The sequence below is a fragment of the Orcinus orca genome, chromosome 7 (assembly GCF_937001465.1).
Source record: "Orcinus orca chromosome 7, mOrcOrc1.1, whole genome shotgun sequence".
Classification (NCBI taxonomy): Eukaryota; Metazoa; Chordata; class Mammalia; order Artiodactyla; family Delphinidae; genus Orcinus; species Orcinus orca.
In genome coordinates, this window is record NC_064565.1 from 51,172,906 (window position 1) to 51,189,211 (window position 16,306).

The 16,306-nt window shown below is 36.1% G+C and overlaps 1 protein-coding gene and 1 pseudogene across 2 annotated transcripts; one reads left to right on the forward strand and one right to left on the reverse strand.

Moving 5' to 3' along the window:
- The first annotated feature begins 842 nt into the window (after nt 1-842).
- LOC101272565 (securin-like) lies at nt 843-1,443 on the forward strand (annotated as a pseudogene).
- Nucleotides 1,444-3,267: 1,824 nt separating this feature from the next.
- Nucleotides 3,268-12,481, reverse strand: GCG (glucagon). Of its 2 annotated transcripts, XM_033412608.2 has the most exons (6): nt 12,400-12,481; nt 9,286-9,386; nt 7,655-7,816; nt 5,864-6,001; nt 4,366-4,509; nt 3,268-3,757 (listed from the first exon to the last, which is right to left on the reverse strand). In XM_033412608.2, exons 2-6 carry the CDS (start codon nt 9,375-9,377, stop codon nt 3,751-3,753), a joined length of 543 nt encoding a protein of 180 aa, XP_033268499.1. In that variant the 5' UTR covers nt 9,378-9,386; nt 12,400-12,481; the 3' UTR covers nt 3,268-3,750. The 2 variants fall into 2 exon arrangements, with proteins under 2 accessions (XP_033268499.1, XP_049568736.1); XM_049712779.1 differs by lacking the exons at nt 3,268-3,757; nt 12,400-12,481 and having other exon boundaries at nt 4,362-4,509; nt 9,286-9,379.
- Between the last annotated feature and the right edge of the window lie 3,825 nt (nt 12,482-16,306).

A 16,306-nucleotide genomic window follows, 5' to 3' on the forward strand; every position in this document is an offset into this window, starting at 1 on the left:
CTATGGCACTACTTTTTGGAAAAAAGAGATAGGTTTCCAGCAGCTCACCTGGTGAGTAGTAAGAACCAGAGAAGGCATAAAAGCTTAAGAATTCTGCCACAAAGGGGGGCAAGAAGTGTGGAGTTGGTGTATCCATAGAAGGTCAGAGAAACCCCAGATATAATAGGACAAAGGATCAATGTATCTAACCTGACGGGAACTAGTAAAGATTTGTGGGTGATTCTGCTACTTCAAATGTGAAATCATCAATGCAGAACTCCAAAAACATGAAGAATCAAGGAAATTTGTCATCATCAAAATAAAACAATAATCTCCAATTACCAAACTCAAAGACATGGAATTTTGCAATTTACTCAATAAAGAATTCAAAATAGCTCAATGAGCTACAAGAAAACACAGTAAGACAATTTAACAAAATCAGGAAAACAATACATGAACAAAATGAGAAATTTAACAGAGATAGAAATCATAAAAAAGAACCAAACAGAAATTCTGGAGCTGAGGAATCTAATGAATGAAATGGAAAATGCAATAGAAAGCATCTATAGCAGAGTAGCTACCATAATTTGTTAACAAACACATAATATAAAAAGACATAGCTTGTGATATAAAAAATATAAAAGTCGGGGAGTAGAAGTGTAGAGTTTTCATATGTGATTGAAGTTAAGTGGCTATCATATTAAAATGAACTTTTTCCATAAGACGTTTTATGTAAGCTTCCTGGCAACCAGAAAACTAAAACCTAGAGTAGATTTACAAAAGATAAAGAAAAGGGAATCAGAGTGGAAAATCAAGAAAAGCAGTCAGAACAGAAAAAGAGACTGAGTCTTGCTTAATCCAGAATGACTACTCTGATCTTTGCTGTTAAGGAAAATGGAGAACCAGGCATCCGTGTGGCTTCTAAGGAGAGACTGAAGCTGGGGTCTAGGACTTCAGTCAAAGTCTTAGATGGGAGATCTTGGGTTTCAACATCACATGTTTGCAAAATGTTTGATTTTCCAATAGCCTTACCTAAAGCCACCAGAAAGTCTTTAGGAACTGTCAACAGAGCTACAAAAAAAGTCAGTAAAGACTAATAGATGCCTCAGAGACAAACTTCTCTGCCAAAAAGATGACCAAAAGCACTGTTAAAGAAAAAGCTCTGTTCCTGCCTCAAATGATACCTATCCAGAAATAGAGACACATTTTCCCTTCAATCCTCTAGATTTTGAGGGTTTTGACCTGCCTTAAAAGCACCAAATTGGACACCTCCCCTTGAATGGAGTGTCTCTCATGATTCTCAGTGAGGAGAGGAAACTTGAAAAGTTGTTATACCTTGGCCCCTCTTCACCTTTGAAGAGTCCCTCTTCATCGGGGGAATTTAACCTGTTGCAGTTTCTTTCAAGCAATTTGTCAACTCTGGATGTTGAATTGCCACCTGTTTGCTCCGACTTAGATATTTAAATTTCTTATCGCTTTATACTTTGTGTGTGCTTTTGTATTAATAAGCAATTTTTTTGTTTAACAAGAAGAAAATGGAAAATCACTAATTTAAAATGGTAAGCAGATACAGAGGAAAAAAGAAACAACGGAACTACAAAACACCTAAAAAGCAACTAATAAGTGACATTAATAAGGCCTAACATATCAATAATTACTCTAAATGTAAATGGAATAAATTCACCAACCAAAAGTCACAGAGTGTATAAAGGGATAAAAAACAAGACCTAACCATATGCTGCCTATAGGAGGCTCACTTCAGCTTTAAGGATATACATAGGCTCAAAACGAAAGGATGGAAAAAGATAATCCTTGCAATTGGAAACTAAAATAAAGTGGGGGTGGCTCTACTTATAATAGACTTTAAGCCAATACAGTAACAAGAGAAAAAGAAGGTCATTATATAATAATTAAGGGGTCAATTTATCAAAAAGATATAACAATCATAAAAATATAGATACTTAACAATGGAGCAGCTGACTATATTAAGCAAATACTAACATATCTGACGGGAGAAATAGACAACAATATCATGATAGCAGGGGACTTCAATATCCTACTTTCAGCAATGGATAGATCATCTAGACAGAAAATCAAGAAGGAAATGTTAGACTTGAACTATATATTAGACTAAAAGGATCTAACAGATATTTATAGAACATTCCATCCAACAGCAGCAAAATACACATTCTTCTCAAGTGCACATAGAATCTTCTCAAGGATAGGTCATATGACAGGTAACAGAATAAGTCTTAGTAGATTTAAGAAGATTGAAATCATACCAACTATCTTTTCTGATAACAATGATATGAAACTAGAAATCAACAACAAGAGGAAAGCTGGAATGTTTATGAGCATGTGGAAACTAAACAACACACTCTTGAACAAACAATGGTTATCAGGACCTAGCGGGTGGGGAAGTTGTTATTAAAGGTTACACCTTTGCAACTAGAAGATGAGTGAGTTCTGGAGATCTAATGGGCAGTATAGTGATTATAGTCAATAATACAGTATTACATACTTCAAAATTGCTAGGAGACTAGATCTTAAATGTTCTCACTACAGAAAAGAAATAATTGTGTGACCTGACAGAGGAGTTAGCTAAAGCTCTGGTGGTAATCATATGGCAATATATAAATGTAAATTGACATGTTCACCATAAACAAACACAATGTTATGTCTTTATCATATCTCAATAATAAAAGAGAGAAAGAGAGTTGGCAATGCTGTCTGTATACAGCAAAGAAATGTCTCTGGCACGGCAATGAGCATCAGACTGGCCCAAGATACTGGACACTGCAGGACAGGGAGATAAGAGTACAGGGTATGATAGACAAATTTAAATGTCTGCAGGTGCCAGACAAGTAAGATGTATAAATAAAGTGGACTGGGGAAAGTGGCTACCTGTGTACATTATCTGGTTGTGAATGTATAACATGCACAGGTGTGTGTGTGTGTGTGTGTGTGTGTGTGTGTGTGTGTTTGTGTGTAGGGGGCACAATAGTGAGCTGAAAAGCATGTGCCCATTCAGAAGAAGGCAGCTGGCTCTCAGCTTCAGAAGAGATTTGTTTTGTGGGTCTAATATTTCCTGAGGACCTAATTTTTCAAGAAATCAACACTTTAATGTAAAATACCTTGATTTTTCAATGTTGGCCAAAAACATTAAAGCATTGTGTAACAACTTAAAACGTGAAACCACGGCTGGGCATCGAATTGGCTTATGGGCTGCCAGCTTAGGAAGTATTTGGAAGGAGTAGGAGCACAAAGAAGAGAGAAAACAGACCATGGTGAAGAAGCTTGAAATTTTTATTCAGTCTATCTTTTATATATTGAAAGCTGAGCATTTTTATGACAAAAGTTTTAAGAAAGTTCACTTTCAGTTTCACAACTGTGGCTACCAGTCCTTCCCTTATCCTATGATTATAACGCAGATATGTTGTGATTGGAGTGATTTATATATACAAACTATATCATAGAACAACAATTTCATTGCTAAGTGTAAGCAGGTTAGGGTACTTCATCCAAAATAAGAAAAAAATAAGAGAATTCTGCATTTTTTTTATTTTAAAGCTGACATGTTAGCACTATTTTGACAATGGTTTATTTACTCATGATCTTTTGGTTACACAATATTAAAAGGAAATTTATTTATTGGCATGCAAAGCAATATGGCTTTAGAATACACCTCTTAAATTTACAGAACTTAAAATTTCAAACATCCCACATGGCTGGCAGGTGATATTGTGAAGATGAACTTGAGTAATGACACACTTACTTCCTGGAGATTTAAAAAAAAGAGAAAATGACTTAACATAGTATAATACACAGACGATATAGTTAACTTATCCAGGAAATATTTCAATCATTTATTTTGATCAAAGTTATTTATGTCTTTTCATCTTATATATCCCTTTGTCTTTTGGAGTTTTCAAATATTTACATTTGAAGATGGCTTACCCTAAAGTGTCTCTATCAAGATATATAAAATGTGTGAATAATTATAAAAAAGGCAATTACAACCTACCAAGATAAGTGGTTACTTTTGGCATTTAAATTTTTACTGCTATGCTTATTACATTAAGTATTTGATACCATATATACTGGCATTTTACTTTGTGCTAAAATTTCAACATACACAGCAATTTGCAATGTGTTCCGAATGCCTTGTCCCTTATTGACACTCAGGAAACGTGTTTGGAATAAATGAGTGAATGGATAAAATTGTAATGACAGAAAACAAATATAATAATGTACTCTTGAATGATTATAATTTTGATTATATATCAAGAGAGTAAAGACTCTCTCCCCACATAGGAACAACCTGTAGCAGTATGATAATATTTATGAAAGTGTTGATGGTTTTCAGAATAAACTAAAATAAATCACCTGTCAGTAATTTTTGTCTGAAGCAACCAGTTTATAAAGTCTCGAGTGGCAAGATTATCGAGAACTGTGTTCATCTCATCAGAGAAAGAGCCATCGGCGTGTCTGCGGCGGAGTTCTTCAACAATGGTGACTTCTTCTGGGAAACTGAGAAAAAAAGAGGTAAAATCAGTACTTGGTTAAACGTTTCAAATAAATGCTTATTGGTTGCCTATCACTGGTAACATGTGTAAGCATCGCTGAGAAAACCATATGTTTCTATTTACAGAGGGCCTATCACGAAAAGCCTCATAGAAACTTGCATATCAGAAAGGGATTAGGTAGAATAGCACAGAGCTGGGACCTGAAACTAAGGCCTTTTCCATATTCCAGCTGCTTCAAAGATTTTAGGGTATTGCCAACACAGAAGTTATTATTGAGACTATTAATTTGTTTATAATTCATAAAAATATATTCTAGCCTATAAAACTAGTGATTATCAAAACAGCCTTGCCAAGTGCAGTATTAAGGGATTAAACCTTAGTCTGTATCAGATTTTTCTCTTCGATTGATTTATTTAGCAGAATTTTTGGTATGCCTTTAAAACACTATAAAATAGCGTCAAGTGTAAGTGACTATTTTCCCACTGATTTTGTAAATTTGATTGTGTGACTATTTTCCCATTGATTTTTTAAATTTGATTGTTAATGTTTTAAAAATCAGCAACAGTACTAGTTCCCTTTTGCCTCGAGAGCTCTTTAAAGTCTCACTAAAAATAAAAATAGAGTGGAACATGAATTTCCTGCTTCTCATAATTCAAATGTCAATCAAAATGGTCACAAGAAAACAGGATGGTTCAGGGGTCTGATTGGTTGTGGTAAGATCCAAGAAAGTACCTAAAGTTCTTGGGCGTATTTTCAGCTGTGATAATTTAATGGTTATCTTTATCACAGTCCCTAAAAAATGGGCACGTTGTTAAATATATGGGTGTTGCCACATATCTGTATTTTGAATGTCATTCCATTAAACGTCTTAAGTTTAATTCCTTTCAGTCTTTATCACATTTTTACCTCAATACTTACTAACACATTACTTACTAACACATAAATTATGTAAATATTTAAAGTGAAACTAAGTTTTCTGCATTATTTCTTCTTTTCCTTTATCCCTAGTTTTCCTGGACAGTCCTAGTTTAAGCTTATTTTCCTGGTGTAGTTATCAAAAGCACTCTGTTTATTCTCAAAAGTGTCCTAGATTGGCAAATTAATACCCTAATTATAATACAACTACAATGGGGGATAAAAAGTAACCTGTTTGACTCTATTAATACTTGCTAACAGAGATAAAACAGATGAGACTTTTGTAAATTGTCTCCCACCAACAAGAGTTATTTCTTTACTCTGTCAGACTATACTAATGGCTTCTGTAATGCAGATCCGTATATAGATAACCGTATTCTGAGTTTTTCACATCAAGCAAAAAAAAAAAAAAAGAAAAGTTGAATAAGAATGTACAGACTTACTCTCGCCTTCCTCGGCCTTTCACCAGCCAAGCAATGAATTCCTTGGCGGCTTGGCCTTCCAGATAAGAACTTACATCACTGGTAAAGGTCCCTTCAGCATGTCTCTCAAATTCATCGTGACGTTTGGCAATGTTATTCCTGAAAGAAATGTGAAAGTTAAATTGAAGCTCTGTCTCTTTAGAAATATGATTCTCACCTATAAGCAAGCAGTGGCAGCTTTGGTTCGGGATTCTGTGTGGTTTTGAGAGATGAGGGTGGGTAGAGGACTTGTCTGGAAGCTACATTAATTATCTGAAGTGAAGGTTGATGGAGGGCTAATAAAAATTATGGGGAGCTAAGCTCCCTCACTCCACCTAGTGACCCATTTTCACCTGCTCTGCTTATCTGTGCCATTGACTATTAAAGCAGCATTTTCTTCCATCTCAATGTATGGGGGCTATCCACTGTGCTATGCTACCTGCAAACAAAGCAGCAGCTTGTCATTAGTATATATGGGGTCAGAGTTAGTTAACTGAATCAAGGGAAAACAAAGGTGCATCTCAAAATGTCATCAAAAGACCACATGATATTGGATTAAAGGAAATGTGTGATAGGCTAGCAGTGAGGAAAGCTAAGAAGATGACCCCGTATCACCCTCAAATGTGTACAGAGTGCTCTGTGGAGGTGGTTGACCAGATAGACGGTCAGTTGCTCCATCATATATTAGCCCTGGAAGGTTTCATCTTAAACACAACAGAAACTGCCTGGGAGCTAGGATTGTTTTACATTAGTTTACCAAGTCATGGCATTCTCTTTCTAGAAATGAACATAGCTGTTTGCATTTTTTCAAATATGTGATTTCTCCCATTTCACCAATGGCTTCATTTGTAATCCTTAACGAGGACTTCTCGCAGTGTCTTCTCTGACCATGACTACCATCTTTCCTGTACTCTCCAGTTTAAGGATTTTTGGTCAACAGCTCTTTTTTATTCTTCCTGCTGGCTCGTCTCACTCTGTCCCCCTTCTCCATTCTATCCGGACAAATTTATTCCCTTTTCCTGATTTTTAGATTCCTTCAGCTACTTTGTGTGTATAACTCCCTTCCTCTTGTGGATCACCCTCCAAAGTAATTGTGAAATTCCACCATCCCTGTGAAACTCTTGCAGCTGATTTCGTCCAGTAGCCTGGATGCAGCAAAAAAATAAACAAACAAAAAAAACCCCGAAACTGTCAAAGGAAATCCAGCATTAAAATGTATGCCTTGCGATAGGCTTGTGTTCTTATATACCTTCTTCTCTCTTTATGCTGTGCAGCTAGACTGTAATTTTAAATGTGTATCTTGGATTGTATTCTACAAGAAAAAGACTGCATCTCTTTCCATTCCTTACCGTGACTAACTTGGCTAGAGCATACTTTGTGATCATAGTCATGAGTTTGAATCCTACAAGGGAATGTTGAATTTGCTCTTATCTTTTGGTCAGGATTAGATTTCTAATCTTGCAGGTCCACAAAAGTCAGCTTTCAATTTTAAAGGAAAATGGGCATGAAGTGAATATTGCTAAGACCACAGTTGGGAAAATTTAAATTCTATGTCCTATTGGAGGGTGGGTAAGAGTTTTGGAGGGATGAGGGGTGGGACATGCAGAGGCACATTATGAAGGATAGCATCACCAACCTTGAAAATCATCAAAATTGAAAGAGCTTATGGGCACTATTTGATAGGCACGATAACTTAAGAAAGTCAGGAGGAATTTTAGACATATTTAAGTAATACATTTGTGTGCAAATTTCTGATCAGGTTCAGACTCTTACTTATTCCGCTTGGTGTTCATCAACCACTGCACAAAATCCTGGGCGCGCCTGGAGTCCAGATACTTGCTGTAGTCACTGGTGAACGTGCCCTGCGAGTGGCGCTTGTCTTCACTCATCTGATCTGGGTCATTGAGCGGGTCGGTCTGGGGAGCTGGGAATGATCTGTGAAGAAGAGTGACTGGTGCAATTAAATCTCTCCTCAAGAGTAGATTCACTTGAGAAGCAGCTTCTCTCCAAAATACAGAACCACATGAAGTTGGAAGGCAGGTTCCTTGAGTATTTCAGTTGGCAGTTCAGAAAAACCTTAATTTTCCATGGGAATCCCATGGTCTTACCAGAGTTGAATACACTCCGATTTGGAATTCTAGCAATTGATTTTACAACTGGCTTCTTTTTTCTGAAATAGGATTAAATAAATCTTTTTTTAACAATTTCATCTACTCGTAATTATGTTAATAATGCCAGAAGAGAGCAATGCCTTGAATATTTTAAAAGAGTGAAGAATACCAAACCGTTTTTCGGGGGGCAGCAGATTTATGTTCCGAATTCTGTTTCGCATATATTAATATAAAAAAGTAGCTCCGTTACCTGGCTATGTGGTAGCTAATGGTGAAGGAAAGACAATTAAAAATTCGAAGAAAGGCAAGAAAAAGCCCACTTGCTAATTTGAAACTGTGTAGTGGATAATCCACATGCCAGTAATCAACAGTTGGTTGGCACGGCTATGTGGGGAAATATTCAATATGATTAAAACTCAAAAATAGAAATGAGATACTATTTTTACCTATCAAATTAGCAAGGATTAAATACCGAGGAGGATATTATGAGAGGAGTATTTCTATAATGCTGATGGGAGTGTGCATGTGTATGACTTTTCTGGAAAGCAAGTTGGCAAGATAAAACATTTAAACTCATTCAGATCCTTTGACATGATTATTTTACTAGAAATAAATACTAGAAATAAATCCTCAGAAAAACAGTAAGAAATGTAGGGAGAAATGTTATTTGCAGCATTCTTTGTGGGAAAATTTGAAGAACCCTTACGTATTCAATAGAGCAGGAGTAGCTAAATAAATATTGTATATTTATGAGGTGGAATAGTATGTAGCCATTAAATACCATACACTTAATAGATATTTGTAATGATATAATAAAAATAAGCTAACAATACAATGCTAAGAGACAGAACATAATACAAAGCTGTAACTGATCGGGATATATTTATATACAGTACATGCATATTTTTATAATGAGCACGTATGACTTTTACAATTAGTAAGAAACAGTGTTATTTTTTAGAAAAGAGTAAAAGAGGAAAAGTTGGTGTGAATAATTAAAATGACCTACTCTGCAGTGTGAGTAATGAATGAACGGGGAGTATTAGCTGAAGATTTCAAAGAGCTATAATTTCCCATGTAACATATTTTTCAACATTGCCCACCTCTTCGGTTATGAAACGACATACTCTGATCTGTACTCTAGAAAAGCCTTTATCACAATGATACTTTACACATTTGAAAATTGTGCAGAGTATTTACTCCAAATTACGGAGACCTATTTACTAATCACAGTTATCTCAGGCTGTATTCTAACCATAGTGCTATATTAGTTCAAGTCTAACGATTTAATACCTGGATTTCTCCTCTGTGTCCTGAAGGGAACGTTGCCAGCTGCCTTGGACCAGCATTACAAGCAATCCAGCCACAAAGTAAATGCTTTTCATTTTTGCTGCCTGTTGGAACACAGAGTCAAGGGAAAGATAGAGACCCTCAACCATATTTAAACCGGTCAGACTAAATTAGTTCAATTTTGACTAAGTAAATATTATAAATAGAACAAAAAGCTAGTCATCAATTTTATTCTGATTATATTTTGAGTAATTTCAAATATTAGATTATATTTTTCCTGCAGTTCTTTTTTATTTTTTTTGGGTGGCTAAAAAGAATACAAAAGATGTGTAGCACTCTGAAGCTTTTTCATTAGTGTAGGACACTTCTGTTAATGATTAGAAGGCTCATTTCCAGAATTGAAATTAAAAATGTCCACGATAAACATTGAAAATACCCACTGTAGATGATATGCTACATATGGTTAGCCTGAATGGCGCCTTATCCGTAATGCCACCCTCTTCACTATCAGTCTGGCTTTCAATTAATAGTCCTTCACTTCCAAGCATTTACATTATACTGCATTTCAACCATCTTAAAGCAGCCTCAGGCTACAACTTGGCATACCAGCTGTCGGTTCAGATGTATTATTCATTTATATTTTAAATAGTGCAACTTGGTCTAGACTTTGTAATTATAAAGCGACCAACAGATTTGAGGTATTTTAGGGTGCTTTGACCTGTTCTAAATTAAAGGAAAAAAAATCATTTTAAAGACAAGCAATTTGCAACAAGAACTAATGCTTCTGGCAACTTGAACAATCACAACTAAGAAACTAAGAGATCACTGTCATAAAGAAAATTAATGCTTGCTTCTGAAGTCTTGGAAGTCCCCTGGTTGTTTTATAATTGGACTGAGTCCAGGACGTGTCATTCACTGCTAGTGACACCCTAGACCAGGTTGTAGAATACCTCGCATCACAAGCAGATGCCTCATGAAGCCATGGGATGCCAAGGACATCATGATGCAGTGTGGATGGGCGGGGTGGGACCAACATGAATGTGGCCAGAATGTCCCCACAGGACAAGCACCCCTATTTTCTGAATGAAAACCTCAAGTCCAGTGTTTGTCATGAACTTCCCTCTGCTACTTTCAACCGATCGTGTTTACTTTGAGAAGTGGGGATTTCAATCCAAGTTTGATCATGCTTATCCATAAAATATTTGAATGAGTATTTTTAGCAAATGGCATTTGGTTTGAAATAAGTATTTTATAAATATTATCATTTTAAACTATCAGTCTTTTCTTTAACATCTTAGCCACACTTACTATCGGTCTTTGGCACTAAAACATGGAGACTGTAATACCTGCGTGATATTTTTTTTCCTTTGAAATATTAACTCTTTTTAGATTAAGAGGTCAGTTAGACAAAGCCACACAATAGGCATTACATATTCATCCTTCTTCATTCATCAACATTCAATTACTAATATGGCATTTTGCTGTGCTTCAGTTTATCTGGTTGGCAAACTTTGGAAACCTTGCCAAATATATAGGCAGGGTCTTCTGATTATAATTTTTAATGATAAATTTATGCTTTCAGAAACTTGAAAATTAAAGCAAACATTTCTCTTTAGGATTACTAAAGAGTCATTGTTGGAAAGTCAATTGAGAACTGTAATTCCTTCCACACAATGTCCCTAACGGTTTTACAGTATCTTCTATGACGTCTTCTGGAGGCAGATACGGAGCAGGTGGTTTTCTGCCCCTGAGAGAGCTGGCAGAAGAAACAACCATACAGAGGAGAATGTTCGAAGTCCTCTCCAGGCAGCAGAATGAGCTCTACTGAAAGAAGTAACTGATTTTTAAAATTGTATTTATTCATTGTGTAAAAGTCAACAGAACTGTGAAAAATGTAAGAATAGTTGTTTGAATACCACGACTTGAGAAAGCAAATATTTGCGTTATTTTGGTATCAAAATCTTATTCAATAAGAGAAGACTTTCCAGTTACTTCCCACCCCTGCTTTAGTCAGCCTACAGAAAGAATCTGCAGTTTTACAAGAACTTTACATTTCCACTCAAATTTAAAAGGAGATATGGTACCAATAGTATTTCCTGCATAGAAAGTCTTTTAGAAAGATTAATCTTTGACCTAGACAAGGTGACATACAGTATATCCCTAAATATATTGATGCTTTAGGCCAAATGCTTTTAAAACTGGCTAGATCATTTCCTCTCACAGTTGTTAATTAGTATGTGTGGAAAAGAAACCATACCACGTAATCATTTACCCATTGAGGATCTTCATAAAAGTGTTCTTTATCCTTAAGAGCTTAAGTAGGTACTTTAGGACATCTGATTTTTTTTTTCTAATGGTATTTACTATAATTTCATTTTGACATGTAAACATTTTAGATATTTTGTTTATTACTATTGGTCCTCAATACATAGTAAGTGATTATTAATCTATGCGTTTACTCAGCTCCATCCACAGAATTCCCAGTAATCGATGATATTTGTTCTCTGCACAAAATATGCTATGTCTTATTTACAAAGAGCTGATTTCATGGACTTTGATTTTTTGATAGCCTTATCAGCCTTATTTGAATATTTGAATGATGATGTTGATTCTGCGCTTTTGGAAAACCATACGTTTTCATTGGTAAGGAGCCATTGCTGTTATAACCTCTCTAATGGACACATTTCTGTTGAATTTAAAAAGCTCCTTCTGTTCACAATAGTATACACATTTATCAAATCCAAAGAAAGATATTTGTTTTTCAAAATGTTACCACTTATTTTTAAAATGCAGTTCTCATAACAGTTAAATCTTGTAGTAAGTGCATTGATTTGAATCTTTGTTTTTCTTTCTATTTTGTATCTTTGCACTTTGTTTTTCTTTCATTTTGTATCTTTGCATTGAATTATTTCTTCAGCTCACTTTGCAGCTACAGTATGTTGAAGTTTATGTAAATGCATTTTATATCACTTTTTCATCTCAACTCTGCCCTGTGTATTATAGTAATAAAGTATAAGATGAAAAAACAGCACTATAATTCATAATACTTTGCCCCCTTATGAAAACTGTACCCCAAACAGGATTTTCAGTCTTACAATCTGTCAGTATTAATCTTACCTTCTGACACCAGGAGGTGGAACAGAGCAGGTAGAGAGAAAGAGAGCCCTCTTTTTGGGACTCTGGTGTGCAGTGTCCTGAGCTCTGTAGTTCTGCACCAAAGCGCACTGCTTTTATATCCTCTCCAGTGTTGTTTAGCCTCACAGATATTACGCTGACAATATAAATTTTTCATCTGTGAATAATGGGTTTTTGTTACAAACAATTTCACTCGCTCACTCACTTTGCTCGTCTGCATTCTACGTTTATATTGGGTGGGAAGTCAGAGACCAGGAAACTTTTTATTTACTCTTGTCTTTTTTTTTTTGCTGAGAATGATGGAAAGGGCAGCTTGGAGATTCACCTTTCACTCTTGGTCAGGCATGAAAATCACTTAAGTACTCTAAAGTGAATTTTTATGCTGCAGACAAAAGAACGTGAAATTACATAGTCCGTGGCCAACCCACTTTGAGCATAGCCTTATTCGAGGGTCTGATAAGCCCCTCTTTGCTATTTAGTTACGATTAATTTATCTTAGTATAATAATCTATTCATCCTTTCATCTACCCAAATAATAAATCACTCACTCAAAACATACTTATTAAGAATCTTCTCATCTGCACTATACGAAATTAATTTGTATTAATTACCGTATTTCTTACTGTATTATTTGGGTGGGGAAGTTCAAAGAATATCAGTTAAGACCTAATGTGTCCTGTTGTTAAAAATGGGATTCAGGAAGAAAGGGTAGAGCAAAGTGAGGATTAAACACCCAAGATAGGTGATGCTAATAAGACAGGGTCTAGTATTTCTTTTTCCTTCTAATGGATATTTAAAGGCTAACTCTGCTGATAAGAGAGTTGGACACTAATTTACAAAAGAATGAGTTACTATGTATACTGTCATATTTACTGAGCTTTGTGACCTGCCACTTAGGACTTCAGTGACCTATGGGATTTAGCAGATATGAGTCTGGTCACCTTAGAGAAAGAGAAAAAAGGGAAATGATCTGGACAGACAGCATGAGGACAGTGTTGGTGTAATTAGATTTTAGTTTGGCTGCTATAAACAAGCTGTGTGGCCTCCGTCAAGTCACGTACTCTCTTTACGCCTCAGCTTCCTGTTTGGAAATGAGAGTGTTGGTTAAATGACTCTTCTAAAATAAAAATTTGTTTTCATTTGACCAAATCATTGCAACATGTGTTAACTAGATTCCAATATTCTAATATAATCGACTGCATGGTGAAACTGGTACAGAAGTAAATCATTGAGATAACTGTAGAAACATTCCCAATGAATTTAAATTGTTCACTTTGTGGATTGGACCCACTGTTGGATGTAGAGCTATTTAAAGGCCATAGAGATCAGTTCTCTGTGAAGCTGGGGAACCTCAGGAAGAAGTGTTTGTGCTGGTGATTACTGACGGTATATCATTAATGTTAGCCTTGCTAATCAAAGTGTGGTCCAAGGACCAACACCACTTGGGAGTTTGCCAGAAATGCAGACTCTCAGGCCCAAGCCCAGACTTAGTAAGTAATTTGCATTTTACCAAGATTCCCAGGCAATTCATATGCATATTAAAGTTTGAGAAGCACAACTGTGTAAAATACATATCTCATTTTCCTCACCTTCTCCCGGTGCTTGCTCGTGTTTCGACCTGAGGATGGCTTTCACCAGCAGAGGGGGTGAAAGAGCAGAGAACTGTGGCACACCTCAGGGCTGTCTGGATTAACACTTAACACATGCTGTAATGATTTGAGAGTGTGGATAAGTTTACTATATGATCAAATTGTTCTTCCCTCTGGCCTCAATCCTCATGAGTATATTGGATATATTTTTATTAAATTGTTTGGCATTCAGTTCTATTTTTTTCCCTTTGCCTATTTGAGTAGATGTTTCTTCCTCTCTTTCTCTGGCTCTGTCAGTCTCTCTTTCCTTTGCAGATGCTACTTGTTTGTGGGAGCAGCCTGAAGAAGGGGGCTCTGCAATGACGTATATAAGGGCATTAACATGGCACCTGGCATCTCAGTAAATGCCCTCTCCCGATATATCATGAAAAAGCTTCTTTTTTTCCCTCCACTCCACTTGCTTTCTATTATTTCAGAAGTGACTATTTCGAGATTTTTCAGGAAATTTCCTCTAGCGTCATCTCCAGCCCAACAACACTGATTCCTGGGGGTCCCCAATACCATTAATGATAAGCGTTCTGAGAGTGCAGAAACACTAAGAGTGCCACTGAATAAGGCACTGCTCTCCTCCCTTGGAAGGGGAAATCAGGCTCCCTAACAGACATTGTATCGTCAGAAATCAAGACAAACAACAAGTGCAACTTGGACTAGTGGATCTTCTTGCAATGACTGTCCCAACGTCAACATCCACTCGGCCTTCAGTTCCCATCATCACAGTTATTCAGTTATTTAGACGTGAGGCAGGGAAAGTGGTGGCCCTGCATTTATATAACTAGGGAAGAGATATGGGAACATACGTATATGTATAACTGATTCACTTTGTTATAAAGCAGAAGATAACACACCATTGTAAAGCAATTATACTCCAATAAAGATGTAAAAAAAAAAAAAAAGCTTGTCTGGGAGCAGGGAAGTTCTGGGAGAAGTCATCTAGAGTTCTCCCATCAGGCTGTGTAGTGGCACCTGAGGTATGGCCACGTGATAGCTATGATATGCCTTCCTGAAAGGTCAATTTGACTTGATAAGGGTAATTTAAAACATGACTATTATATGGAGTGGAGTGCAACAACGTACATCACATTTTAAGGTAAAATAAGTTCCTCCTCAAAGCTCTCTTACTTTGTTTACAGGGCCGCATGCTTGCCTTAATGTTCTACTCTCACCATCTTGAAATTCTTAATAATTTTTGAACAGAGACTCCACATTTTTGTTTTTTACTTGGCCGCACAAATTAAGTAGCAGATTCTGCTTAGGACCTCACCACACAAAATCATAGGGTGCCGGGGTTTTGCACGTTTATTTTCCTCAGCTGTTCAGGAAACTTGAGTTGAAATGCTTGAGAATGGCAAAGATCCAGGTTCACAGTGCACTCTGGTAGCAAGACTATGGTTGAGGGGAACACTCATGCATTGCTGATGGGATTACAACATGTCACAACACGTTTGGGGCACAATTTGGCAACATTAACAAAATTACAAATACCTATCACCCTTGGCCTAGTAAGGCTAAAGCACCATTCTGGACATTTATCCCATCTATATTCCTACATATATATGTAATGATGTAGGTAAAAGTTTCTTCATTGCAGCCTATGTATAGTAGTAACAGGTTGGAACCAATCCAAGGGGCCATGGATAGAGCAGTTTTTATAAAAAGAATGAGGAACCTATTTATTCACCAATATGGAAAGTCTCTAGAATATGTTGTTAGGTGAAAATAAGAAGGTGTATTATGGCTATATAGTAGGTTACCTTTTGTGTTAGAAGAGGGAAGGGGACAAATGTATGTTTATTTACTCATCACTGTGTTTAAAAAAATTGGAAGAATGCACAAGAGATTAATAAAAGTGCTTACATAGGAGGCAGTGTGGAGCAGTGGGCTAGACAGGAACAGAGTACAAAGAATACTTCTTAATATATATTTGTTATGCCGTCTGGAATTTTTTACCATTTTATTTAATTATTTATTCAAAATGCTTAAAAATGCAATTGAAAAAGGGATGAAAGTTTAAGCTTTAAAGCTAACTGTACAGCTACACTTTGACCTAGTAATTCCACTTCTAGGTGTTTTACCCAAAAGAAATGAAAACGTATATCCATGAAAAGACATGTATAAAAATATTCACAACAGTTAAAAACTGGGAAGAATCAAACTATCCATCAACAAAAGAAAAAATAGACAAATTGTGGTATGGAATTCATATAATGGAATCCTACTGAACAATAACAGATACTGGCAGC